Source organism: Aspergillus novofumigatus (genome assembly GCF_002847465.1).
Source record: "Aspergillus novofumigatus IBT 16806 chromosome Unknown P174scaffold_5, whole genome shotgun sequence".
Taxonomy (NCBI): Eukaryota; Fungi; Ascomycota; class Eurotiomycetes; order Eurotiales; family Aspergillaceae; genus Aspergillus; species Aspergillus novofumigatus.
The window spans coordinates 3,290,159-3,317,392 of NW_020194278.1; the positions used below are offsets into that span (position 1 = coordinate 3,290,159).

Below are 27,234 nucleotides of genomic sequence, written 5' to 3' on the forward strand. Positions count from 1 at the left end.
TGGTTTGTTAAGTATCATTATTAATCCTGTAGTAGATCTCTTTCATTCCATCATCATTCTCAACCTGCGCAGTGGCAGCAGCATTAAGACATTAGGGAACATTAGTATCGCGATGATGAGCCATGCTTTCTTCCATTTCCAGACATTTATAGTCTGGCTTTAGGTTCCAGAAGCTGGCCTGGACATCAACACACTTGAATTTCAACTGATACTTGAGGAAGGTGTCTGGGTTCTAGTGATCCAGTGCTTAGCTTCTCGCTGCTTGGGAAGCCTTTGCTATGAACCTGTTAGTATCTGCAAGAAGTTGCATAACAGACAAGATGACTCATGATCAATTGCATTTACAATGCCCCCTCTAATTCTGTGGATTCTTAACTGGTCTTGGAAAGAGGCCCATTGGCTAAGCAACATAAAATGGTGCTGTATTGATGAAAAGGTCATTGCATGGGTGGGATGCAGTCCATCAACAGTCACCATGCGAAGCACTAGTAGGTCTTGTACATGCACTTCCCATTCAAGGGTCCATGACTCTCTTCCTTTTGGTAGCCTTTTATCTAATAACTCATCAACTGTGCGGATGCCCCTAAAGGCCATATCAGTTATACCTGTAACCATAACATAGAATATGGAATTTCTTCCAAGTATATCTTGCTCTGGTATCCAATTTCTAGGACTATATCACCGCAATCAGCTATGTAACATTAAGGATAAAGAAGAGAGATCGTTACATCACCACCTCATCATTGTAGCAATGGCCTTTGAGGAACTCTGGGTCCATGCTGACCCAGTACTTGACTTCTTCAGTTTTTGAATCCCATTGTAGATTGAAGGAAAGATGCTACATATCAATTAGCATGTGACCCTCAGATAAGTAGAGCAATGAGACAAACTTTATAGTAGAGACACTCATTGGTACCACTGTAAGAACTCGACTCAACAATCGCACCAGAACCGGAGAACAAAGAGAGCGAGAATGCATCTTAGAATCTGGCACGCTTGTGTACGTAGTCATGGTCATCATCTTCAAATAAATGTTGAAGAAGTAGATCAAGATCCTGTCTAGTCACAGGAAACTTCTCTTGATTTTTAGTAGCAAGCCCATACTTCAGAGTAAGTTCATTATGGATATTCTATGGATGGATTAGCACTATAGGCGTAGCATAACCGCCAAGGGTAACTCACATTGTAGAGACCATCCTTCACTGTATCTGGCAACTTTCTGTAAGTCTTTTTCTGCCACTCAGCAATAAAACAAGAGAGGTTAAGACAGACAGTATACTGAGTGGGCAAGTCTCCTTTGCATAAAGTGATAAATACCTCTGAAAAGAGCTTCAGGATTTGAACAGGAGGATCAGATTCATCCTTTGCGAAATATCGATCACCGGGTTCATTGAGAAAGCATCCATCTATAGGGCATGTCAGCAACTAGGCACAAAAGGGGGGCAATGAAGGAGCATTTATTTATATAATTTCCAAATCTCTACAGAGTGGCCGTATCTGTCATTGGTAGCCGGAGCCCTTTTCTTATGACTGATTTCGTTTGGTTTATTTTTTGTTTTTCCTGGTACTCTGTTGTAAATCCTCATAACTCAGCAAATTTGCGGAGCTCCTCCACTTTTCTCCTCAGATCAAGGTTATTTGAAGATGCGGCACGTGACATGATGTGCAAGGATGTGAGGAAACAAAATAAATCATAAAGAACACCGCTTGTAGATAGGAAAGGAAACAACGGTTGAGCAGAGAAGAAGCCCTCACATTTAAGCTGGCGATGGAGATACTATTAATGAGCTATAGGGAGTCTAGTCACCACAGAATTGCTCTCTCACCCACTGATCACCTATGCTCACCCATGCTGTTGGATAGCATCACTCAGCTCACCTTCACTCACCCGCACTCACCCTGTGGTTTAGCGTCTCTCACCCGTAAAGCAGCAGGTCTTCAAGGGCGCATATAGCTTCTGACCGCGTTGATAATACTGGCTTGAACGCAGTCAAAAGGTTGGTGGTACTACAGTTGCGCAATGCTGCCTTTCGTCGCGCGACCCTGGGTGAGCTTGGGTGAGTGCAGAATAAACCAGGTGAGCAGTCGCCCCATCGCGCGAGCTCACGCATTGAAATCATAAATAACCACACAATAGTCTTGCGGTTTATCTATTATTGGGGTCTAATTCTATTTTGAAACACCGGTGCCCTTGGCGAAGTACACAACCACATTCTATTCACTCTAGGCAGCATTATCCTTCCATCGCCATCCAGGGCCAATAACTTGCTGTATGATTTAGTGAGAAAACGTGGACTAACAGGGCCCTCAGCCTCACAATCACCACCTCTCAGGACCAGCGGCAAATCGCACCGCTATGTTGAGCGATTTCCGTTTCAAGACGGCAATTTGGAAGTCAACGATTAGTCCATGTTTCGCGTTAATACTGATGGTCTGCCTGGTCTGTCTGATGGTGCCGAAGCCGTTGGAGATAGCACTTGGTTTCCTTTTGTGGTAAACGCACCGATTAATCGACTTTTTCGCCTTCGGGCGCGACCGTCAAGCGAGGTGTCTGATATCTAGGTGAATCTAACAGGCTGGTCATCGCGTTGGTCTCATTGATTGAGCGTGTACAGACACGTACTGAGTATTGCTATCACAAGTGCTGGATGTCAATGCCTGGTTCCAAACCCAAGCCTGTCAGCTGAGAAAAGCACACTGCAAGCCAATCCATTAAATCGATTTTAGTGCTTATTTCGCTAGAAAATACCCTGTGTCTTGCTTAGACCGTCATACTGAGCACAGCCGAGGGCTACAGCTCCACCTGACCCCACCCTGGTCTGTTGTCCCTCTAGATTCGCGATACTTAGTCTATAGCACTCATTTCGTACAAGTATCCACAAGTGTGATTTCTAAGTTAGTATCACTTCAGTGAAGCTAGTATGGTCAAATTCAGTCCAATCGTCTAAGGCTTGGAATGCCAGTGCACGACATTAATCAATATCCTCAGTCAAGCGAAATGTCCAGGGCACTCGCAATGCGATATCATTGGTTGACTGAGGACCCTGTGACTGTCACTTTAATCCAAATGTCAAAGCGACAAATATCATTGAAAATTCTTTGACTGGCGCTTAAATCTGATTCTTCACGTGGATACTTTACAAACAGTACTCCGTAGACCGTAGTCTAATGACGAAGCAAATACATGAGAATCACCCAGCATATGCGTCCCAATTTAGAACTACAATATGTAGTGATCGCTATGGATCTATGCAGATTCCAATTCACGCTCGACGTAAATACACTATCTTTGTTGGATCTAAAACTGTGCTACCTCAGAATACTCACTTCTAAACATCTGGGACACCAGGGGTTTGTTAAATTAGAGCCAGTAGATGCAACCTCGCAATTTCTGAGCCTGCGGCCGCCAGGCTTCTCCTCAGAACAACGAGATCTCCAGACCTCGCCACCTCCCCATTGGTCTCTTTCTCTTTGTTGCTCAGATATGTTGCCAAACGACTTTGATGGTTCAATGACCGTCAAGATCATTCGTAACCTGAAGATCAACGTAGAGGGTGGGAGACAGACGGCGTCAATGACAACAATGACGAGTTTGCCAGCATCAGGCAGCATTGCACAGTTCTCTCAAGCCTGGAGACGGCTGTGGCACGGAAGATCGGCCGAAGAGGCATGCATTTCTCCGCATGTCTTAACTCGTAAGTCCAGAGCGCGGACCCCCGAGGTCCGGTGTGGAGATTTGGACCACCAGAATAATTGCAGTTCCCGCCTATCTTGCCATAGCATGGACATTCGTGGCACCGTTTCAATCTCAACATGCACAATCTGACGACGACTCTAAGCAACGACTTCAACAGCCGTCAATCTGTCTACGCCCTCACCAACGAATCGACAATATCGATGAGCGACTGATGGACCTAGTGTCTGAGGCGATTCTGCACACTCCTAGTTAGAGTGGCATAACCGACCCGCAAAAATCGAAACCCAAACCTCACCGAACTCGAAGCGGTGCGGGTTCGGGGGTAAGCCTAGGGAATCACTTTGGGTTCGGTTTCTCTATCCTAGAACTGTTTCGGGTTCGGTTAAACCGTTTGGTAACGGTTTTTGCGGTTTTTTGAGTTAGGTGAAACCGCCGGACCGCCCAACCCGTTTTACCTAGAAATCAGTCAAATCACTGAATTCTGTAGATATTCTAATGATTTTGATATCATTAGATAGCCCCTAATTCATGCTATCTAATGATATTAAAATTATTAGAAAATACCTAGTGGTTGTTGAGATATAAGGGAATAATAATCTCTGTCATGGGTTGGTATGGAAGTGCTGTGGATATATATATATGCGACCGATGGTTGACAACCATCATGGTTTAGAAATAATTTTTCAACCACCACCCATTCAACTCTATAGATATTGAATCGATATTTTAGATTTAGATTAGTATGGTGATATTTACTATATATTTCATATAAAAATCATAATTTTATATAAGTATGCTTGATAGGGGACATCAGAGGGGTCCCCGAAGGGCCCCAGGGGGAATGGTAAGGGTTAAAACAGTTGAAATTAGCGGTTTAACCAACCCGAAACCGAACCGAATCTAACCATGGTTAGTTAGTATAGACCTAGCTATACCTAGGTAGGCCTAGCGGCGGGTTTTTGTGGTTAAACCGCAAACAAATCGCAGCGGGCTCGATTTGGGTTGTGGGTTCTAAAATTTGAACTCGAAATCGCAGCGGTTCGGGTCCAACTATGGCTGAACTCGCCCGAACTCGCACCAAATGCAACTCTACTCCTAGTCCTTTTAACAGCCAGACAACTCATCTGGTAGTCCTACTCAGGGATAAGCAGAAGGGACTACGGGACATGGCAACTGAAATCGCCAGTGTTTCAGTGTCTCCAGAAATGTTTAAAAAGCTATAGAAGCCCAGAATCGCCATGTACTATGCAAGATATGAGACGGCTAGTAGCATTTTGACTTTAAATTTTGTCAGCCGGCTCCCTACAGCAAAGCTTGGGGGAAACTGGCCTATGCTGAAGGATAAATTCCCGCAGGGATATATATATCGCTTACTCCTACCAACTCAAACTAACCTTGTCCAAGGGTTGGCACATACCAATGGAATGTATCAGTTTGCCTGTAAGTTACCGCGTGCAACCTGTCAGAGTCACTAACAACACTCTAGTCTGGAGTGTGGACGCTCTTGGAAGGGCTGGGCTGCAACATACAGCATTATAGCCCAATGATTGATGTCCCTGTTACTGAGCAATAGAAAGTCCCTTCATACTGGAGTCTTAAGGCACTGCTGGTCTTTAGAAACCTGTTGGTTATCCTGGAAAAGTATTTGAGTCTCTGAATGGGAGGGTATTTGTCCATAGGAAATAGCCATCTCCTGTAATTCAGGAAATAAATCAAAGAGTCTGTTGCAGTTCCTTTATTCACATATGCTAGTAGCGTTTGTAAGGAAAATATGTATAAGGGTATGTCTTTAGCTTTTGAATGAATTCGGCTTCAAGTATCAACATTGATGCCAGCACAGCCGGCTAATACGTAAACAAAGTTTAATACATGTTCGAATTCAGTGAATTCAGGCACTAACCTGATTTGGTAATACAAGATTTGACCCCACAGCAGTCGTTCTCTCAAAACTACACTACAGAGAACATCCTGGTACTTGGCAGGGTACAGCCACGATGGTCGTTCCAGGCAGCAATCAATGGTTGTGCAGGTCAATCCGTAGCCTCAACTCCTTAATTTGACAAAGCTCGAATAAGCCTGGCGCAGCCCTGCATTTGTCCTGCCTCAGCCAACTTATAATCAACTCAACATGATAAACCACCGAATTGCGCAGGCATCCAAGGTTGCGCCTTTCACTCGACATGAGTTTTACAGTAAAGTTCGAATTTGTGCTATTCCCATTTTGACTTGCCCATTTTCTCAGTAGCCTCAGACTGTTCTCCCCTCTCCAGTCAACCAACACTTTTTGGGATGCGCCTGCGGAGTTTGTACCGTTGCGGGGCCACGACTCTTCTCCTCTATGAGCAGGTGGCTCTAGCAGATCTTGGGATCCAGGCGAATGATGTTGGTATGTATTCCCCAAAGCCTCATCTTTGAGACATCCTGAGGGTTTATATGAGGTGTACGTTTGTGACACATGCGATGTAATCAGACACCCTCAAGTCGGCCGCCAAAATAGTCGCGGCGCCCATGATGGAGTTCTACGACAAGAACCAGACTGAAGGCATCCCGGGCAAGCTGACAGGCACCTGGTACGTGGCGGGTGCCATGTTCATGACGCTCATCCAGTACTGGCATGCCTCCAGCGATGACACCTATAATCCCGTTGTGTCACATGACCTGATGTTCCAGTCGGGTGAGAATTATGACTTCTTCTCGCAAAATTACAGTCACTGGCTGGTAGGGGGATAGATCTGTCCCCTTTTTCATCCATGTTAATCTCTCCCAGGGTAATGATGATCAGATGTTCTGGGGTCTTGCCTCCATCACCGCTTCAGAGACTGGGTTCCCAGAGATCCCAGATAAACCCACCTGGACCTCCCTGGCGCGGGCTGTCTTCAACATGCAGGTTGCCCGATGGGATACCACGGATTGTGACGGCGGCATGCGATGGCAGATCCCGCTCTATCTGCCGGGTTACACGATGAAGAACGCCATATCTAATGGCGGTCTTTTTGAACTGTCGGCCCGGCTTGCACGCTTCACTATGAACAATACTTATGCGCAATGGGCTGAAAAGATCTGGGACTGGTCGGCCAGCACGCCGCTCTTACAGACTAATCACTGGTATATTGCTGACTCAACCTCCATTGAAGCCAACTGCAAGGATGCGGGAAATACTCAGTGGTCATATAATTACGGCACCTATTTGTCAGGGGCCTCATTCATGTATAACTATGTAAGTGATCCTGTGTCTAGTGACTTACCTAACCAGCTCGCTGATTACATATGGTGATAAAAAGACCAACGGGAATGAACAGTGGCTGGAGAGAGTCAACGGGCTGTTGAACTCCCTTCTTGGGACCTTCTGCCCCAACGACAAGGGTGGCGACGTCCTGTCTGAGGTTGCCTGTGAGCCCATCATGACCTGTGATCGCAATCAGATAGGCTTTAAAGGATACACGGCCATGTGGCTGGCGCATACCGCTATCCTCGTTCCCTCAACTGCGACCCGGATCTACCCAGTCCTGCAGGGATCTGCTCTCGCCATCTCTAAGCAGTGCTCTAAGCAGCCTGGTAATACCTGCGGCATGCGTTGGTGGCAGTCCACATGGGATGGCTTCACACCCGGACTGGAGTCGCAGATGGCGGCCCTGGGCGGTATCACAGCCAATCTGATGTATTTCAAGTCGACCGCACCGAAGACCATTGACACGAACCCGGACGGCAAGGAGCATCAGATTATTGCGACCCATGAGGAGGAGACGACCTTGGATACGCTCCCCCCCATTGACGTAGCCGATCGCGCGGGGGCGTGGATTCTCACTGTGATCATCGTGCTTACCGCCGGGGGTCGGTTTGGTGGTTAGTCAAGACATGACAAGCGTGAACTTGCTCATCTGCTCTAAAAACATTAATTGGTGGTTACTGTTATGCTTGATTGGTTGATTGATTGATTGATTTATTTCTTATTCCGTTGCGGCGCCGGGCTGGGCCATGCCGGAGGCTCCTAATGAGCAGCGACTGCCTGACGACCGTCCCCGCAGACTGGCGCCGTCACTGTACATATACCTATATATCTCAGGCCCCTAAACTAAGCCATACCCCCGTAGATCCATGTCGGCCGGGGCCAAAATCAGTGAGTGCTACCTTGCTTCCCTCGTAAATGCCCTTCCGCCTGCCTAGGTGCCCGTACAAGCCAATTCCACTAGATAGCCGCTGACCCATTCGGATGTCGCAGGTTCCCAGGCCAGCGAGGGTTTTGGGGACGCCGCCACCGGACAGGGCCGCGTCAAAGCTTCAGGGGGGCCCTAAACAGCATGCCGATACCATGCAGGTGCGCGAGTCGCGGCTGCAGGTGGCAACACCGCGCCAGTGGGAGTAACTAGTAGTATGTAATAGTGTGTGATTGCGGTTTGTCAGCTATTATCTGCTGAGCTGTCAGTAGCCACCGATCCACACGCTGCTGGGGGTGCTCGACTTAAGCCATGCCAGCGGGGTTGCCTCTGCCAGGTACATCTCCTGGTTGGTGCTCAACATGAGGCACGCGGTCCACTAAACATATTACTTCTCTGTTAAGGCCTCTGTCAGGTTTCAGGGACCTTCTGCACTGGCCAACACTATCTACTGAAGGTCGTTTGTATCATGTGCAGCTGAACAGCACATAGTGGATCGTCTCTGGGCCCCGGCCACACAGGCAGAGGGGGCTCGTCGGCCCAGTTAATGGTTGAGAGGTAGTGATTCAGCCCAACCTTGCCGGTGCGCATCTGGGCCGGAACACTGCGTTCCACGGGGGTGAGATTGTCGTAGATAGTGATCGAATGCTTGGTGACCTCGGCGAGGAGGTCCCGGAGGTGTCCGCCATGCGGAGACTGCCGCCTGGCCCTCCACCCATTGTTCTTTAGTGTGCTGCTTGATCCAGACAACTAGGGACCGCATATGGGGTGATCTGGCAGTATGACCGGCCGCCGGCGGCAGCGGCCCATATCAGTCGTCCGTGGCCGTAGCTCTGGGCGCCAGCCTGCTTGCGGTCCGCGAGCTCGTTGCCAGCGACTCCATGGTGCGCCGCCGACGCTGCCTGTGCTGCGGCCGTCCAGGCGTCACGTGGCACCAGATCTCGCTTGAGGGGCCGCAGGGCCAGCACCAACCCTGCAACCTCCGCCACTGGCACTGTGTGTTCGAGATCCGTCCCCAGGTATCGCTGGACGCAGATGGTTGGGGGTCCAGGCACACCGCAACGGTTCCCACGCGCCTGTGGATGCCGGACCCGTCCGTGTAGACCCGAATGGCCTCAGGGTACGCGATGCAGTGGACGTCATGGTGGACCAGGGATCGCTCCTTCGTCTCCTGAATCACCACCTCCGGTGGTTCCGACCACGGAGGTACCGCCCACGGTAGGCGAATCTCCAGGTCTCTAGGGTCAATGCCAGTTGCTAACTCAACGTCTTCTTCCGCAGCTTCCAATGGCGTGTGTAGCGGCGGATTCCGGTGATGACGGCGACGATCCAAGATGTGCATTCGGTAGGCGGGCGTGGTGGCGATTCGGATAAGCGTCTGGATACGGCGTTGTCGGAGAAGCAATGGCATTGGACTAATTCGGCGTCGAACGCGGGCCCGCTGACCGTTCGGAAGGCCCCTGTGATCAGCTTCCCGGCCCGGCGCTGGATGCGATTCAGTACCTTTGTTTGCCGACTATGGAAGCGCTTTCGGCCCCGGACTGGCGGCGTGTACTAGGCAGAGGCGGCGTAGACGGTAGAGCATGATTGGGATGATATAGGCCGTGTACACGTGCTGGAGTTCCCGCAGGCGCAGGCCCCATTTGGATCCCCGAGGACGCTGATGGCCTGGAGCCGCCGGGTGGCCGCGTTGTCGACGTGCTTGAGGTGCGCCTCAATGGTGAGGTTCTGATCGAGAATGACTCCGAGGAGCCAGGCCGTCGCGCCGGTCTCGACGACCTGCCCATCGCTGAGGTCCAGCGGTTTCCCAGGCCTTGGACGCCGGCCTGGAGAGTGGAAGTGATTGAGCTAGAACTTCGACGGTTTGAATTGAGAGGCGTGGGTGGCGGCCCAGCGGAGGCACCCGCGCTGGTAGTGCTCCCGTAGCCGTTGACAGTTGGCGCGCTCGCTGTCGCTAGTAGCGAGCATTGTCGTATTGCCAATATACCCGATATTATCAGTGCCCCATTCGGTGTCCCCCTGGTCCATTAGGCCCGCGTTGTAGAAAATGTAGAGAACTAGTGATAAGGAGGAGCCCTGCGGGATGCCAGTCTCTATTCTCTGGTTGGCATGATGTATTCAGGCAGCACAGGCGAGGTGGACCAGCAACAGAGGAAGCTGCCAAGCCAGGTGACGTTAGGCCTATGGGACCCTCTATGCGTGGAGATTGTGAAGCAGTCAATTATGGGAGACAGTTGAAGGCCCCAGAGATGTCGAGTAGGCAGCGCGGACACCAGCTTGCTATCTTTCCAGCCAGAGTGGATGGCCTCCAGGGCCGCGTGGAGGGTGTTCTCCGTCCCCTGGCCCTTACGGCCCCTGAAGTGGTTATCTGGAAGCAACCTGTGGGCCTCTGCTAGATAGCTCATCTGGGTAGTGGTCAGGGCCTCACGTAGCTTACTGAGCGTGTTGAGCAGAGCAATAGGCCTGTATGCCTCCGGAGTCGAATAGTCTGGTTTGCCTGGCTTGCGGAGGGTGACAGTAGTGGCGTCGCGGAAGTGCTCTGGGCAGTAACCAAGCCGGACGCACTGGTTGTACAGGCTGGTGAGGCTTGGAACTAGAACTTCCGCCGTAGCCTGCAGCACCTGGTTGGTGATACTGTCCAGGCCCGGAGCCTTGTCAGCTTTGACAGAGCAGAGAGTGCGGAGGACCTCATGCGCCCTGAATTCCAGCACGCTGATTGGTTTGGGGTATTCATACCCCAAGAGGTCATCCAGATTGGCCTGCGGGGGCGGCGGGAAGAACTAGTGAGCGAGGAGTTCAGTTCTCTCCCGAGCCTCGTAGGCCACCGCGCTGGTATTTGGGTCCCGAAGCATGGGGGTGTAGGCCTGGTATGGGCCTTGGTTCTTCGTCCAGCGGACAGCATGCCAAACATCATCCATATCCGCGATGTCAGTGATCTGCTGCAGAAAGGTGTTGTGTCAGCAGTGCTGGGCCGCGCGCTTGCAGGCCTGGGCTGCCCGAATCAGCCAGGCCCGCAGGGCTAAGGGGGCCTCGCAGCGGTGTTTGCTCTGATATGTTGTGATGGTTCGCTTGAGGTGCTTCTTCCCCTGAAGTAGAGCACGGCATTCTGGGGTGAAGCCGCGGCGGGAGTGCTGAGAAGGGCGGAGCCAGGACACCGCTGTGTTGATCGCGGCAGTGAGCGCGCTGACTATCTCACTGACGAACTGGTCAATGTCCACCTGATCCGCGTCAGCAGGGAGCATCGGGGGAAGGCGCGCGGTGAGGGCTGAGACCAGCTTCTGGGGGACCATGGTGGCCCAGTTTCGGCGTCGTTGTGGTGGTTCGGGCTCAAGGCTGACGTTCAATTCGGTCTTGATTGGGAGGTGGTCTGAACTGCCATCTAGGTCAGCTTCCTGAACGTGGTGGATGTGGTCTGTTAGGCCCCACGAGATGAAGGTGAGATTGATCATCGTGCCGGCGGCCCTCTCCTCTGCTGAGAGGGTCCCTGGGCTGGCGTTGTCAGGGTGGTCAAGGCTGCTGGGGTTGAGGCCGACAGTGTCCCGCGCGGCAATGGGCGTAGGCTGGGTGATGAGGCTGAGCGGGGTGACCAGCTCTAATGGCCTCTGCTTAATGATTTGCTTTAAAGCCTCTGTGCCGTCGCTGTTGTTGGGCCCGCGGAAGTCGGTGCCTACCGGCCCAGAGGGCGTCATGGATGTTGAAATCACCAACCATGTCGTGCTCCGCAGGTTCTTTGGACGCCTGTTGTTGCTGGTCTGTGGCCACCAGGGCCTGGATGAGGTCCGCCACTCCCTTATTGGCTGCAGTCTGTGGCGGGTTGTAGATGTTGTGGACCATGATCCATGGCTTACTGGGTGCCGGCTGGATGGCAGTGGAGATGACGTGCTTGGAGAGGAAGGTAACCTGCCAGCGCAAGGGTCTTCCGCTCGTATGTGCAGACACGGGGGGCCACGGCCTGGCCCTGCTACCGGCTATATGTATGGAAGTGATCAGCTGCTTCACGGGGGATGTGCGTTAGGGGAGCATCCCCATGGGTGTTGACCCAGGGCTCCTGGATGGCGACCACCGCGTAGTCACGGAGCTGGGGGTCCCGAAGGAGGGGCGCCATGCTGATATCTAGCGAATTCTGGACATTGTACTGGAGGATTTGGATGGTTTAGTCGTCTTGGGTGGCGAGAGTAGTTCGAGCTTTGGTTTTGGCTTCGCCTGGTTCTGTTTCGGCTGTATCTGGTGTGGATTTCGGGGTCCTTTGGGGTGTGGAGGAGGCTGAGCGGCTACCAGCTGTAGCTACTGGGCGCTATATGCTGGCAGCCCTCCTCTGGGCAGATGCTGCTATTACATGTGCTTGAGCCGCCCCAAGTGCTTCCCGTTTCCGCCTTCTGGTGCGCGAGGTGCCCATTGTATTCGCAGGTGTCTTCCTTACGAGTTCAGGGGCGGGTTGGGTCGAGGTGAACGGGAAGGGCGCGGTTCGGTAGGCCGACGGGGTCAGCGTTTCGGGGTTGAACGGGATCTAGTCCTTGTTAGGATAATCCCTTTCCTCTTGAACCTCCCCAACAGCCAATCGAGGAGCCTGCCCTGCCGCTGAAGAGGCCGCTCCTGAATGGCCAACTACCGGATGGACTGTTGCCGAATAACCTGCTGTTGAAGAACCTGCGGAAACTGGGGTCGCTGAGCAGCTAGATAAAAGTTGATTTCGCATCTAAGTATCCGCGAAGGATTTAATCCTTACCTCGTCTTTCTTAAAGAAACTACTGAAGGGTGCTTAGAAGGAAATCCTTCTTTACCTACAAAAAGGCTCAGTCACGACTACTGCGGATACCTGGGATATCAGGGCACTCTTAATCCTCCTTCACGTTGTTCATGCCAATACTACCCTGTACCGCGGAAGATCACCCTTAAGCTACTCGCGAAAGTTGCTGTTTTATCCAACTACTATGACTGCAGGGAGGCTCTAGACATCCTGGTGAATATATAGATAAACGCTCTGGAGGAAACTATCCCTGAATCATATTCTCGGGATCTGATTTGTGGCTATGGGTTTCGTATTTTTTCAGCTTCCTGCACAATTCCAAAGAACCATATAGTCTTCCGCTTTAAACCATATATACTTAATAGTAATTCTTTTCTTTTCCATTTCAAGTGCGCAGTAGCTGTTTCACTTTCTTTTCAGCTTACTTACAGTCCCTCACTCCCCTAGCAAAGACTCTAAAACATCAGCAGGTGTCCGTTTTGGGGCGGCAAGATCCAGCACCTCTTTGCTGGTTGTAGAAGCCGAGCATTTCCCGTCCCACGCTGTCTCGGGAGCCCGCTTGATCGAGTAGATGACGTTCTTCGATTCCTTGGTCGCCGCGTACTGGTACTCATACAGCGAGTCGATGAAAGAGACGTCTTTATAAGTAACGTCTTTTACGGGCACGCCAATGTTTTTCTCAATCATGTTGACAATCTGCTTTCCAGTTATGTCCTCAGGCCCATTTAGAATGTATTTGGCCTTGTTGTGCACGGAAGTGTCATCTTGAGACAAGAGATAAGCTGCAATAACACCAACCTCGTCAGGATCGATGATCCCGACAGGTGCATCCTCTGACAGCATCAGACGAAGGGAGTCTTGCTCTCCAGTCTTGCGATACTTTTTAATCAACTCCGCAGCGGGGGACATGATAAGTGGCGAGAAGACATTTGGCTGGAGGGACGTCCATTGCAAGTCGTTGAACTCGGGCGAGCCGAGTAGAACCTCGATCGCCCAGTGCTGGCGTGGGTAGTAGGCAGGACAGTCTGGGCGCACATTCGCAGCAGTAGTCGAGATCCGCACGACGTACTTGACACCGGCATGGAGGGCATTGAGATGGAACGTCGACTCCTCGGCAAATTGGTTAGGTGCATTGTGGGATGCAATAAAGGCTCTAGCAACATGGTGCTCCCGGAGCCAGTCAGCGGTGATCTCAACCCAGTTCTGCTCAATCACTTGAACTCCAGGGAGTTTGGCGAGCTGTTGCGCCACTGGGCTGCTGGAGGAGCGAGTCAGAGCAATGATGCGGTTCCCCTGTAGGGTGCTGCTTGATTGAAGCAACTTTGGCAGAGTCTGAGTGACAGCCCGGCCGGTATTACCAGTGGCGCCGACGATCAGGATGGAAGGAGTCATGGTCTTTGAGGTAGGAGATATATTTCACGCTGAGGTATGGACAAATATCAGGGCTGTTCTAGATACTTATAGCCGGCCTTTTGCCTTTGTCGTGAATAGTGAAGATATCATACAGAAGGCATTAATAAGAAGATAGAGGAGCGCGAGAGTGATGATTCGCCGAGTTCCGTTCTGTGGCGAAGACTTCTGGCCTGCTGCTGGCCGCCCGCCGGCATCCCACTGAGCAAACTATGACATCTACAAATGGCCGTACCATTTCCAATATTCTAAGCCACTTATTACTGTGATAAAAGTGCCGTTTATTATACACTTTCTTTACCCTTCAAGAATTTCTGCGTGAGATTTTCGATTGTGAAGCGCCTCAAAGCATGCCCCGATTCGCCACCAGTAAAGAAGCAAATGGGATGCCGGTGGGATGCCGGTGTGGGATGGCGGCGGACGCGGTGGGATGGTTCAAAAGTCAATTTGCAATGACTCAACACCCACGCGAAGCTCCGTAGAGCCGACTCTTCATTCAATTTCGAGGCATTTTCTGCGTGGAGGCCGGGGTAACTTTTCCATGGAAGGGTTTGACACTGAGGTCGAGTTCCTCCAAGGTCTCCCTGGCCCTTTCGCATACTACGCGTTTCGGTGTCAATTTCCTGGCTGCAATGCTAGATACCAGCGCAAAGAACACCTGAACCGCCACGAAAGAGCAAAACACACAAAGCAGCAGGTTTTTATTTGTTCTAGCTGTGGTCGCGAATATCAACGAAGGTATCCACGTACTATATCCACCTTCTTGCAACACTCATTTTAACGCTAGAGATGTTAAAATTAGGGACACCCTTCGACGTCACATACGAAAGCAGCACAAAATAACAGAGCCTCTAAATCGCGCGCGTCAAGCCTGTGTGAGTTGCCATGCAGGCAAGTCTCGGTGTGAAGGGGCGTACCATGCGAGGAGTGTGTTCGTCGCAACGTACAATGTTCTTTCCGAAAGCATGCTAGTATTTCGGAAGCGCATCGAATCCGATCTTCCACCCCACCCTCTCCAATCCTAAACCACAGAAAGTCACAGATATATTACGGGGAGAAGAAGAAGAAGAAGTGGATTGACCGTTATTTTGAGTTATTCCATCCGCGATGGCCTCTCATCCACAGAGGGTCATTCGATGTGCGCCAGGAAACCCCGTTACTCCTACAATCAGTGATGGCTATGGGCATGTGGACATCAGGAGAAAAATCAGCGCAGGCGGCGGCAGTGGAGCTTCATGATATACTTGACTTTGCCATTCGGGATCAAAGGGTATGTCAGATAACCAACCCATGATGTACCTGAATTACTGACCTGTAAGCTATAGCAGAAATGGGATGCCTCAGAAGTAGAGGGAGCCTGCAGCGCCTGCTTTTGGCCAATTGCCACATACCAAGCTATCCTACTACATGTTATTTTCTCTGTTATCGTGAAGGCTGACGGTGTTGTTAACCTCGACCTTAAAGCGTCTATCTCCGCTGCTGATTTAGCATTACTCAAATCGCTTGTTAGTAGCTGTCGAAAACTGGGCATGTTCTCTTATCCGAACATGCTCGCCAGGTATTGCGAAGCTGATCTACCCTCATTTGTCTGGGTCAGCATTGAGGAAGTCAAACGTTTCGGTATAGCACTTTACAAGTTTTGTGCGAAAATAAGCAGCTCTAGTACGGAAGACAGCCCTCTGCTACACGCGAGTGAACTCCAATTCCCACTACCAAGCAATGATCCCTTGTGGAATTCCTTTGGAAGAGACGAATGGGAAGTTAATGCGAAGGGGGAGAATACGATTTCCCTGCAAGATGACTTTCAAGCACAGTGGATCTCAAATTATGCAGATGTATTAGATTTTCTCGGTTTATAAACCACCACCTTATGATCAGTGATGAACAGAGCGCTGGTGAGAAGCTGGCGTGTAGGAGGCCTTCTTTCTCGGGGAGTGTGTCCTGGTAACTTGTCCAATTTACCCTTCAGGGTCATTAGCCAGCAAGCATTGAAGTCACATGTTGATAGCGTGCGTTGGAACGGGTCCTCTTATTTACCACATGCGTCCCATCTGCTTCAACTCCTTGATGTGGCCTGTTTTGGGCCATCACAGAAGCTGTACAGCCATTAGATCTAAGATCTTAATCATTGGATTATGAATACACGGTTTGTCTACGCATACACGGAGGCCAGCGGACATATTTCCAACGAAGCTCAAATTAGCACAATTGCCATGGCATACTACTATGTCTGACCCCGTAGAAACTAGACATACCCAAATCTCCCGATGTGACTCAAGATCCATAATTTCTTTCCCATACCAAAGCATCAAAGCCCCGTCAAGCTGCCGCACTGCACAAGCCTCTGTTATATCGCCCGAAGAACCTGTTTGTATCCGCTGAATCTTGTCATGCGAGGGTCGCCATCCGGTTGCATCTGGATTATAGTGGTCGTCTTCACTCGATCTGGACTAACTGACAGAGGCCGCGAACCCTTGAGATACCGCTAGGCTCAACCGCAAGGTCGACTTGGACAAATTCCTGAAGGCTTATTTGGTCTTCCAGAGGGACTGCTTCTCTGACAATATCTCCAAGATCTAGCTTTTTGGATAATCTCCCAAGGGTGGGTTTCTTATTTCAGACAGTGAATTCGTATGGTCTGGAGAATTAGGATACGTATTGAAGAACAGGGCAGACATCCCAGCTCTAGACAATTCGGACGAAGGACCGACAGTTGATTTTCAATTCCAGCTAGCCGCTTGACGATACTGAGCACCCAACGGACGTTCAGTAGACGCGAAACCTGGGCAGCGGAGCCGATGATCTGCTTGTTGGATATGGTCGGTAACGGAGCCCATAAGCAAAGATGATGAATACGGTCTGAATTTACATTGTTTTGATTATTCTTGCTGCAATTGATTTGAGATGATTCTTCTTGGCTATCAGTACTGTATTGAAATCTCAGTCAAGCGTCACAGCAAGTGGATGAGGACATTTCAAGCCGCGCTTATCATTCTCAGTACGCCCTTCCTCGGCTGCACTTCCAGCATCGAACTTGCAACGCCTGCATGGCCATTGTTGGCCCACAGTGGTGACAATCGGCTAATATCGGGCATGCGATATATGATTCGGGCAAGTCTTTCATAAGTGATGAAACTTCGGATGTAATATCCTCATAGATCTTAGAATACAAGCTGTCATGCAGCGTTCTCAAGGCTTCTTCGGGCAAATTGTAGAACAGAGACCCTTAGCGTCTGAATTGGTGGGGAGGTTAAATGGTGAACATCCAGGATAGACTTTAAAAATTCAACAACGTTGAAGTCTTTCTCAAGCCTGGAGAAGTACTTCTCTGCTGATAGACCACACAAGCCTTTCACATCGTGCTTGTCGGCTAGTGCAAAGACTCTTGCATGAAGTTGCAGCGTAGACATATCTGAGTATGCGCTATCGTCCTCTTCCGATATCCCCGTATAATCTCCAGTGTAGAAATATTGCAAAGTTTGTCAACAATATACCTCGAGCCATCTACTATCTCATAAATTCCTCACCGTGCTTTTTACTATAATTTAGAGCGTATAAGTTTATTCTAGTCAAATTACCTGCATCGAAACCCCTGGTACAGGCAGCGCGTATGACCGGTGACTGTGAGCAGACAGCTGCTTTATGTACCGGGAATGTGGCCCCATTGCAAATGATGGTAAGGTCAGAAAGCTCCTCTAGTTCTCGGATTCTGGGAGCCAGGAACAGCTATACGATTCCCCAAGATGTATCCAGCTTACTTGGTAAGGACATCCAATGCCCGTCGGCCGCGTGTTGAAGATGGTCTCAGCTCTACTGTGTGCTGGGACATATTGAGGACTCCTGGAAATGGTATGCTCTATGGAAGCGAGGCTGGGAGAGTTTATCTACACTGAAGAAGCGGGGAGAGGGCGCCGTCTGCTGAATAGACCTGGGGTACGGGCAGTACATAATCCTAGAGCACAGAGGAGTGGTTCCCGCCAAGCTTCCCGCATCAGAGAGATCGACTCTTTGTGGATCGACCTTTTGCACTTGAAAACAACAGCAGTAAATAGCGTGATGATCATCCAACGCCTCTGCAATCGGCATAGAAGGGGTATTCGACAGTGTTGAAGCTGCTGTTTGAGGCAGGAAAGGTGTACGTGGACTTCCGAGGTCTCCTGGTGGTGCACGCGCCTGGCAGGCATGTGACTTTCACTTACCATGTAAAATCACCTGACTTGCACAGATACCCCTAGTTCCAAAGCATCGAATAATCCGATGCCCTTCCCGACAGTGCTCAACTCCATGGCGGATCATCTCCACCCGGAACTGTTGCTGAGTCTCCGTTGCCTGCTCCTCCAGGAGATCGAAAGGCTACTTTCCGCGTATCCTCTGTCGTCAATGTTTTGCGGTCAAATGAAAAGCGGTGTGGCGTAAAGTCTTGGGGGTTCCACTAATAAACAAATGTTGTAGGGAAATCCATCACACCACTAACACCGGGAATGTGTTGTTACTTGTTAAGTCTAGTATATCTGACGGAGTTGGAACCCCAGGTAATTTAATTGTCTCGTATTGAGCGGACCTTTTGCGCTTGGCGCACAACGCAAACCTCAGCGTCAGCTGCCCTGGATAAATCACGGATGGTCGGCGACGCGCTTTCCCAGCTTTTATCGACACAGAGAGGTTACGCTAAGAAATCTCCGCGACTAATTGCATTGAGCCTCGTTCTCTCATGCCTTCCCTGCTGGACGCTGCTCGCTTCCTTATTTTCAGGGTCCCTCTGGTCCTCAAAACTGCCCTTTTCCACGTCTTGAAACTGAATCCGACATCTACTAAATGGGATCTCCGCACGGCGCTCACCGTGACCATTATTCGTAATGTATTGTGCAACTCGCCTCCCTCCACCATATCAATGCAGCAGCGCAGTACGATTCAGGATCCGGGCGTGAAAGGCCGTATGTGGGTTAGTAGAGCGACCATCCCCGCTCCCCCGAGGGTGCAATTCGAGACGTATTGTCCCAAGCCATCCGGGCAATTGGTACTGGAGACGAGGAGTATCTGACGCCGGCTCTTGCGCCCGTCACGGCTGAATGGACGGGATACCGCGCGAGTGTTCCGCACAACGCTCCAGAGCCGTCTATCTCCGAGGCTGACAAGTACAAGTGCTTGATGGAGGAGACTACTACCGATGTTACTCTGTTATATTTTCACGGCGGCTCGTACTATCTCATGGACCCCTGCTCGCACAGAGAAGTCGTCGCCAGTTACGCTCAGCTCACCGGAGGCCGAGTGCTCTCGGTTCGCTACCGCCTTGCTCCGCAGAATCCTTTCCCGTCTGCATTACTAGATGCTCTGGTTGTCTACCTGTCGCTGCTCTATCCCCCGGAAGGCGCTCTCCACAGCCCGGTGCCACCGTCACATGTTGTATTCGGCGGTGATTCCGCCGGTGGAAACCTTGCAACAGTCCTCCTGCAGACAATTCTTCAGCTCCACCGGGGTACACCTGATGGCGATCCTCCCGTCGTGATATTCCATGGAAAGCCAGTCAAGGTGCCTCTACCAGCCGGAATCGCTCTAGGCTCGCCCTCTCTCGACCTCACGCGCAGTATGCAGTCGTCCAAAAAACATGCTCAGTATGACTATCTCCCGCCACCTTCGATCAACCCGGCCAATTCTCCCCTTGTGATATTTGGCCCGCGAATCCACCCCGGGCTGATCTTTTCTGCGAAGGAAGTGCCCTTTGTCACCCTCTTGTCTCCCCAGTTGCAGCACCCTCGTGGAGAGGGTCGCCTCCCATCTTCGTCTCCTGTGGTGAGGAGCTACTGACGGACGAGTGCAAAGTTTTTGCGCAGATGGCCGCGAGACAGGGGGTTACTGTCGTCTGGGAACAGTATGAGGCTATGCCGCATTGCTTTGCGCATATACTCCAGGGGACTTTGACCTCTTCGCAGAGCCTTGAAAGCTACGCCAGTTTCGTGACGCGAGCTGTGCAGAATCCCAGTGAGATTACTACAAATGGGAAGTTCTTTGCTGCCAAATCTCTAGAGAGTTCTTCCGTAGATGTTTGCAACCTCAACGATACTACTGAGGAGGAAGTTCTGGAAGGGTTGAAGCATGCTCGGGATAAGATTGTGCGCAATTTTCAGCTCGCTAAGCAGTAGACTGTGGTTTTTTCTCGCGACGCGGCTGAACGAGAGCTTCATGCGTACCCTTTACTATCAAATTTCAATGTCAGAATCCCACTTTACAAGATGAAGTCCTAGCCTCACAAGATAGCTACAAACTAAACACAGACATCTCCTTCCCCAACTCCCACGCCTATCCCTCCCAGAAGCACCCCTTCAATCGGATATTCAGGCAGAACTCCCTCATTCCCCCAAAAAGCCATCCAGTGACCCTCATACTCTCCCAACTCTTATCATGGCCCTCAGCAAAAGAGGCCACACGATGGAGCTTTAAATCCTTATTACTATTTGCGCATGAAGCGCGTGGATATCCAACGTAAGTGACAAGGAGAGGTTCAAGACAAGGGGATAGTTAATCAGAAATATATACTAACTACAGAATAAATTGCTAAAGCCGATGGCCTCACTAAGCCTCTTACATAAGACTGATTTAGATGGTTCTGATGAGGGCTAGGCATTAATAAGGCACACAGCTCACTGATCTTAAACTGGCAGCCACGCAGGCACCCTTTCCTTTATTTTCCCTTAAAGGTTTTAAAGTTCTTAACAGGGCCTTGCCAGCACTGTGATAGGTGGTTGCTGGCACTCTTTGACAAATAATAAATATAGCCATCAAGTGGCAGTGTTGAATATCATGGGTGACTGGGCTATTCCGATTCGTTCTCGTTGTAAGCTCGTGCCACTCCATCGTCCACAGCATAGACGTATCCCTGGGGTACTGATCTCAACTTGCTCATGGCCTCGAAAGCACTAATGCCCTCCTGAGCGACTACCTCAGGAGCTGCGAGTGACGATGCTGCCATCAGGGCCAGCACTGCCAGTGCAAATGAACGCATGACTGAGAGACAGGAATTCGTTTAAGTTTGTTTTTGTATAAGTTTCTTGGATTGAGCTTGAGAAGTCAGTGTTTATTTTAGCTCTGGAGAAGACAACCACATCTCCTGGCATGTCAATCAAAGTATTTATACCCATATTAGCCATAAGCTATGCCTGGACTCGCGCAGATGACTAAGACTCTCAGGAGGGTAAAATACTAAATCTGACACTACAGAGAATAGAGATCACCTCTGGAGGTAGCTGATCCCAAGGCTGACTTGTGCTTAATGTCCATGCTGTCAAGCCGTTGGAGGTGGAAGGTTGGGAAATACTGGTGAGGGGTATGATTATCTGTGGACTAGCGCAATGCCACGGTCTCTAACTATTCCGAAATACTACTTTTCTATTCCTGGATCATCTGGGTACATCGACCAGGACTGCCATGCTGTATGACTCATTCTATGCACGTCGCTATATTAAGCACTTTTAGCCCCGACCACGCTCAAGCGCCTTCTCCAACTCGACCATCAACTTCGGAAACCACTATGAATGACACGAACATGGCAAGTGGCACAGCACAAAACGTCTACGATGATTCCACCTTCTTCAACGAATACGGTAAACTCCCTCGATCCCAGCAGGGTCTCGCAGGCGCTCCGGAATGGTCTGCGCTTCGCCAAATGACCAGCACAATCTTCGAGACCATCGCGTTCTGGATCTCGGCTGCGGGTACGGAAGCTTCTGACGATGGCCACGAGAGCAAGGCGCGTCATATATTCGAGGCGTTGATGTAGCAGACAAGATGATTGCAAAAGCACGGGAAATGACGATACAACCAGCCTCCGCTGGAAGATTCGCTTACGAGATCCAGGACCTGGAAAGTATCGTCCTTGAGTCTGCCGCATATGATCTCGTATTCAGTTCCTTGGCATTATACTACATTGAGGATCTGGACAGGCTATTCAGACAGATTTACGCATGCCTTAATCCAGAAGGCGGGAGGTTGGTCTTCTCGGTTGAACATCCAGTTATGACCGCGCCGGTTGATCCGCCTGCTGAATGGATAAAGGTAGAGAGTGGTGGCCTCCAGAGGACTGTATGGCCGCTGAATTCATACAGCGACGAGGGGGTGCGACTGACGGACTGGTTGGTCTGTGGGAAGTGAAGAAGTATCATCGTATGACAGATACGTACGTCACGCTACTGCTACAGTGCAGATTTGAATTGACGGGGTTGAGAGAGGGAGTGTCTTCTATGGACGATGTAGCAAGCCATCTTGAATGGGAGAGGAAGCGCCATCGTCCGAACTTCCTTCTTGTCAGTGCTAAGGTCGCGCCGAAGGCATGATAGCATAATTGCGAACGCATTATATCATATGTTCTCATTCTTTTGTGTCATTCTAGTCTTCATGGGATTCCAAAATATATCACACCGCTATTTGATAGGAGGAGTTCCCATGGCAAGCCCCGAATCTGCATCAAAATTAGTATACTTAGACAGCGCACAAGAGAGAGAACCTACCAACTACAATCTGTGTCCACTCATGGCTGTATTCTTTGCCAATTCACATTCGCGCAATCTTCCAGGTCGGTCTGATAGAAAGTTAGCAAACAGACCAGGACACCGAGGACAAGAGCATCACCTCATGCTTTAAGATGGCCTTTTGATTGAGCCACTCAATCGCCGTCTCGCCGTACTTTTTACCCTAATCATCTTCTTAATGCCGGAAGAATATTTGAATGGCAACAGAGAGGACTCACCCAATCGGTCAACAACAGCCCCGGTACAACAGCATTGACGCAGATTTTTGATCCCACGGGCAAAGCAAGATGCTTCATTAGGTGTAAAGCGGCGGCTTCAGTCACTGAGTAACCCATGCTGCTTCCGTCTGGAGTGATGCCCTAATTATTATATATGAGATATGGGTTTCACGTCCCTCAAGTGGGAGAACGTTCCGCGATTGATGAAGTCGTTATATAAACACCACGGCCCGCATTCTCCTCTTAAAGTGATTCCAGAAATTAAACTGAGCCCCTGGAGAACAATAGACCTGGTAGGGTACTCTTTAGCTAATCAACTGGCGAGGTCTTCTGCAACCTCAGGGCTCGAGTGGTAGTTAATGGCTACATTGCACCCCTCAGCTGCGAATCTCTGGCACATCACGGCGTCCAAACCCCGTGGTCCGGATGTTAGCTTGGAAGGGAAAGGAGACATAAGAATGTTTCCTCAAGCCTGCCGCGACGAGCATATTCCTCCCCTTGAGACTGTATGACCTTGCGTTTTGAGTTGCAATGGGAGGTGGATGATGGTTGAAGTAAGAGTGACTCGGTCGATGACAGCCAAATGTCGAACTGATGCGGGGTAGATTTGGCCTCTCTCATCTGCATGCCCCTTCTACCGCCAGAGGTTCCTCGAGGCGCCAAGTACCCAAAACAAGCGGACAAAGCGTTTGCTATGCTGATTGAAGTTATTGTGACTTTAGTTCTACGTAGCTGAAACTGGTGTCTCATTCACAGTGGACTGAGGGAGTCGACTCTTTGACCAAGAAACGAATGAAAGCTTATGCTTGATGGCCCTAAAGGAAACACACTCTGATTTATGAGAGCTGAAGGCAACTGAGAGCACAGACCCGAGTACTCAATTCGTCTGCATTTTGCGTATACAAAATCATAGATTCATATTATCCAGAAAAGCCAAAAGCAGCTTGCGCGCCTCCTCCATCCCCCTTACACTCGCCAACCTCTTCTTTTCGTAACTCGGGATAGTACTCGATTTCTTCCGAGTAGCAGCCAAGGCCTCTTCTGTGTTTTCCAAGGCATCGCGTATGATATCTTGCATTACTTCAAGACCTGGCCTGAGCAACTGTCTCACAACCCCTGTATGTCCCGACTCCGCTGCCAATGCCAGCGCTGTGCTGTTCCTGTGATTTCTGTGCCAGACATCTGTATTTACTACCTCTAATAGCATACTCACAACCAAGCTTTCTCCAGCTTCAGCAGCAAGAAGTAACGGGGTGTTTCCATAGTTATCCACAGGAAATAAATCCACATCGTCGCGCAACAGAAGGAGCTTCACCATATCAGCTTGCCCATTATAAGCTGCAAATGCGAGGGGCGTCCTGGCAAACAAATCTCGAGAGTTGACAATAATATCTGGTTGGGCTAGTAACGCCTTCACGATCTCTAGATCCAAGCGTTCTTGGTCGGCTGCGCAGTGGAGTGGTGACTGACAGTTGTAATCTTCAATTGTGGTCAGGTTGATGTCTATGCCAGGATGCTCTAGGAGAGCTCTGACTTTCCCAAGATCCCCTGACTGGATGGCGCAATGTATAGCTGTCCTACCGTCAAAATCTTAATAATTGATGGGGATGATGTTGAGAGAAAGCAGGTATCGAACCACTTCTTCACTTCCTTCTTCAGCGGCACGGAGCAAAGCTGTCTCATGGTTGGCGTACTCATAGTCTTCCAGAGTGTCGGGAATTGCCTCGATTATCATCCTCACAATACTGACCTTTCCGCCAATCAGCGCGCGTCGAAAGACCGTGCATACCTCTCTGTCAATCTTCGGATGATGGAAGAGTCTGTAGAAGACATCTTCCTTGCCCATCACCGCAGTCACGGCTAATGGAGTCACCTCAATAACCTCTGCGTCCCCGTCCGCGAGATCGACGTCGATTTCTTCCCTCTGTAACAGCTCCTTCACCACATCGTCAAACCCTCTTGCCGCGGCCCAGATCAGTGGCGCTCTCCCCAGACGATCCTGTAAATTCACGTCCACCTCTTCCGTCATCACGAGCACCCTCACAACCTCCGCGTGTCCTCCCCCGGCAGCCCAAAGAAGCGGCGTGTGCCCAGCGTTGTTCACCACATCAGCCTCCACTCCCATCCCTAGAAGATACTCGACAAGGGCTACATGCCCTGCCAAGGCAGCGAAATGCAGCGCGGTATCCCCATTTCCGACAGTTCGTGCATTCCCCTCAACTCCCCTTTTGAGCAGAAACCGTACGATGTCCACCTGTCCGCCGAAAGCAGCCGCCATAAGCGGCAAATGGAGCCATTTTTCCTTATTGGCAGTATTCTGTATACACCACGCAAGCAATGCCTCCATATCATCGATTCTGCCCAAATATGCAGCCGCCATCAACGCCGCTCTCTTTCCCCCTCTTTCTCGGAGTCCAGGCCATCTAGATTCACAGTCCCTCTTCCAGCCCTCGTCTGAGCCCGAAGGTCATCGATCAAATTAATCGCCGTCAGTCCGACAAACATCGATATCATTCCCTTTAGATAGGTCATTTGGAGAACCTCGGGTTCCATTTGGCTCCTCCGCGAGAAAAGCTTAACAACCTCATCCACCCCCGCATTGATAGTGTTGATGAGTGGGTGGACACTTCTCGTCGCTGACCCTTGAAGGCCACGATTTCGACACCCAGCCGACCACAGTAATCGTCTTCCCATTGCCATCGTCGAGCAGGTCGGCGGCCCGCGGCGAATAGGAAGGTCGCTACGGATGAGTCCGGCTCTAATTGCTGCAAGGAAATGGTCGATCACGATATCGTCGAATTGCTCTGTAGGGTTAATAGGCCATCCTGGGTCGCTTAATAAGGACTAAGGGACGTACTATTGACGAGGCGTAAGTTCAAAAACCAAATTAGATCTGAGCGGGCGAACATCCGCTCTTTCCTATCTTTCCAGCGCCAGCCCCATCGCCAGCTGGGAGTCATGCGGCCAAGAATATGATGGAGGATCTCCGGTGGAAGGACGCACATTTGAATACTTGGATGAATGTAGAATTGGTATTTTATTAGAAGAACTGGCAGATGAATTTTTCTCACTTGGCAGGAAGCACTAACGCAAGGATGAGCCGTATTCATTGACTCATGGTTTATTGGCAGGTCGAAGGCTCCGACGCGACACTGCATTCAATCTGTCAACCATAATCCACTCAGGTAAAAGGTGCCTTGACACCCAATCCGTGATGGTGGCGGTGACGATAGTAGAGGATGGTTGATAGTCGAGCGTTGGCACAGACGAGAAGATATGACCAGATGGTGCGTGGAGCCACAAGAAGAGGGGTGTCAGAGAAGAACATGGATTTGGTTCAAAACGGGACAAGAACGTACTGATCTAGTGACTCAATACAGTCAAGGCCAAAGCAAGTATTCAATAGCATTATCTTCTATCATAGCCGTCATCACATACATGTCTCCTATATTAATAATGAAACCACAAGTTTTGCATGAGGGATATCCGATCCGCCAATTAGACACACGATGTGAATTGCAAAGCTTTAGATTCAAGTCGCCAAGCTTTAGGAGTCTTTATAGTAGTAAATGACTGGCATAAAAGAATGGGACGGTGAGACAGGGAGTCTTGGGTTCCATTCTCTTCGGGTCTTCAAGTATCAGCCGGATATTAAGGAGAAAATAAGTATTGATAAGGTGTGATGATCGGCGATTTACTCGATGAGCATTCTTTTTCTTGACTCACTGCGGAGTACTTATATCACTTCTCTTACAACTCTTTAGTAAACGACTCCACTCGGTTTCACTAAATCCAGGGTCTGAAACTAGATACGGGGCGGCCGATAGATCCTGCGCAGGATCAACGAACATTGTCGGTACGTGATTTATGTCAACACCATAGCAATACGACCTGAATAATAAGCAGGATGGACCCTGCAGATCAGACTAGACGCAGATTCCTCCATCTTACATCCGGACGCCGCAGGTCGACCTCTTCTTCATATCCAGGCCTGCCAACCCTCTTGGTGTTTCCAATGCCAACATATGTCTTGCAGACAAGAATCAACATAGCCTCAGTAATATACGAGCATGTTGGCTGGTGGGGACCATGGCAGGGATTGACTGGACTCTTGCACTCAACCACTTAAAGACGGCCGGCGGGCCAAGCCAAGCCTACCCCTTCGGCATTCATCTGGATCGTAGCGATGCTTCACTAAGCCTTGTGGAGTGACTACGCCGGTTGGTAAAACACCATGGAGATATCTTCAGACAACCGATGTCTTACCTCTCAAGTCAAGCCTTGCAGACGGGATACGATGTAACCTCCTGTTTTGGTTATTCTCCGCGTTCAATTGCCAGGTTTTGTCCGTGATATCGACTGTCTCAGTGCTAGGATGTCTATAAATATGAGGATGACACAGCGTGCCTGGCAGTATCAGCATCAGCATCACAAGAGCAAGTGCGCAAGTGCAAGAGCAATAGCAATCTTCATCCAATCCTTCATC

General features: G+C 50.1%; 12 protein-coding genes across 12 annotated transcripts; 5 read left to right on the forward strand and 7 right to left on the reverse strand.

Annotated features, from left to right (window-relative positions):
• Positions 1-1,281: 1,281 nt before the first annotated feature.
• P174DRAFT_357707 (uncharacterized protein) lies at positions 1,282-1,553 on the reverse strand (the record flags this gene model as incomplete). Its single annotated transcript, XM_024821742.1, has 2 exons — positions 1,282-1,425; positions 1,485-1,553. Coding segments are annotated over 2 exons (213 nt in total), but the record flags the coding sequence as incomplete, so codon positions are not given.
• Positions 1,554-5,808: 4,255 nt separating this feature from the next.
• P174DRAFT_505430 (glycoside hydrolase family 76 protein) lies at positions 5,809-7,833 on the forward strand. The gene is made up of 3 exons (XM_024831260.1): positions 5,809-6,415; positions 6,465-6,914; positions 6,979-7,833. Exons 1-3 carry the CDS (start codon positions 6,206-6,208, stop codon positions 7,543-7,545), a joined length of 1,227 nt encoding a protein of 408 aa, XP_024682076.1. The 5' UTR covers positions 5,809-6,205; the 3' UTR covers positions 7,546-7,833.
• A 3,428-nt stretch (positions 7,834-11,261) lies between these two features.
• Positions 11,262-12,279, forward strand: P174DRAFT_490667 (uncharacterized protein). The gene has a single exon (XM_024830811.1). It carries the CDS (start codon positions 11,281-11,283, stop codon positions 11,887-11,889), a length of 609 nt encoding a protein of 202 aa, XP_024682077.1. The 5' UTR covers positions 11,262-11,280; the 3' UTR covers positions 11,890-12,279.
• Positions 12,280-12,825: 546 nt separating this feature from the next.
• On the reverse strand, positions 12,826-14,295 carry P174DRAFT_443352 (NmrA-like family protein). The gene has a single exon (XM_024827807.1). The coding sequence runs from the start codon at positions 13,988-13,990 to the stop codon at positions 13,034-13,036; it is 957 nt and encodes a 318-aa protein (XP_024682078.1). The 5' UTR covers positions 13,991-14,295; the 3' UTR covers positions 12,826-13,033.
• P174DRAFT_443353 (C2H2 type zinc finger domain protein) lies at positions 14,236-16,069 on the forward strand. The gene is made up of 4 exons (XM_024827808.1): positions 14,236-14,746; positions 14,811-14,883; positions 14,934-15,278; positions 15,334-16,069. The coding sequence occupies exons 1-4, from the start codon at positions 14,550-14,552 to the stop codon at positions 15,865-15,867; spliced, it is 1,149 nt and encodes a 382-aa protein (XP_024682079.1). The 5' UTR covers positions 14,236-14,549; the 3' UTR covers positions 15,868-16,069.
• A 940-nt stretch (positions 16,070-17,009) lies between these two features.
• P174DRAFT_490669 (uncharacterized protein) lies at positions 17,010-17,848 on the reverse strand (the record flags this gene model as incomplete). The annotated part of the gene is made up of 3 exons (XM_024830812.1): positions 17,587-17,848; positions 17,233-17,530; positions 17,010-17,159 (listed from the first exon to the last, which is right to left on the reverse strand). Coding segments are annotated over exons 2-3 (336 nt in total), but the record flags the coding sequence as incomplete, so codon positions are not given.
• Positions 17,849-18,443, reverse strand: P174DRAFT_235308 (uncharacterized protein). The gene has a single exon (XM_024821414.1). The coding sequence runs from the start codon at positions 18,208-18,210 to the stop codon at positions 17,893-17,895; it is 318 nt and encodes a 105-aa protein (XP_024682081.1). The 5' UTR covers positions 18,211-18,443; the 3' UTR covers positions 17,849-17,892.
• Positions 18,444-18,719: 276 nt separating this feature from the next.
• On the forward strand, positions 18,720-20,148 carry P174DRAFT_461899 (alpha/beta hydrolase; the record flags this gene model as incomplete). Its single annotated transcript, XM_024830057.1, has 3 exons — positions 18,720-18,950; positions 18,983-19,620; positions 19,722-20,148. The coding sequence occupies 3 exons, from the start codon at positions 18,720-18,722 to the stop codon at positions 20,146-20,148; spliced, it is 1,296 nt and encodes a 431-aa protein (XP_024682082.1).
• A 1,400-nt stretch (positions 20,149-21,548) lies between these two features.
• On the forward strand, positions 21,549-22,335 carry P174DRAFT_461901 (class I SAM-dependent methyltransferase; the record flags this gene model as incomplete). Its single annotated transcript, XM_024830058.1, has 3 exons — positions 21,549-21,717; positions 21,747-22,138; positions 22,159-22,335. The coding sequence occupies 3 exons, from the start codon at positions 21,549-21,551 to the stop codon at positions 22,333-22,335; spliced, it is 738 nt and encodes a 245-aa protein (XP_024682083.1).
• A 6-nt stretch (positions 22,336-22,341) lies between these two features.
• Positions 22,342-22,995, reverse strand: P174DRAFT_235347 (uncharacterized protein). Its single transcript, XM_024821415.1, has 3 exons — positions 22,749-22,995; positions 22,631-22,693; positions 22,342-22,580 (listed from the first exon to the last, which is right to left on the reverse strand). The coding sequence occupies exons 1-3, from the start codon at positions 22,863-22,865 to the stop codon at positions 22,530-22,532; spliced, it is 231 nt and encodes a 76-aa protein (XP_024682084.1). The 5' UTR covers positions 22,866-22,995; the 3' UTR covers positions 22,342-22,529.
• Positions 22,996-23,943: 948 nt separating this feature from the next.
• P174DRAFT_336664 (ankyrin repeat domain-containing protein) lies at positions 23,944-24,840 on the reverse strand (the record flags this gene model as incomplete). Its single annotated transcript, XM_024821687.1, has 2 exons — positions 23,944-24,168; positions 24,694-24,840. Coding segments are annotated over 2 exons (372 nt in total), but the record flags the coding sequence as incomplete, so codon positions are not given.
• Positions 24,841-25,127: 287 nt separating this feature from the next.
• P174DRAFT_422484 (uncharacterized protein) lies at positions 25,128-25,753 on the reverse strand (the record flags this gene model as incomplete). The annotated part of the gene is made up of 2 exons (XM_024825048.1): positions 25,128-25,552; positions 25,606-25,753. The coding sequence occupies 2 exons, from the start codon at positions 25,751-25,753 to the stop codon at positions 25,128-25,130; spliced, it is 573 nt and encodes a 190-aa protein (XP_024682086.1).
• Between the last annotated feature and the right edge of the window lie 1,481 nt (positions 25,754-27,234).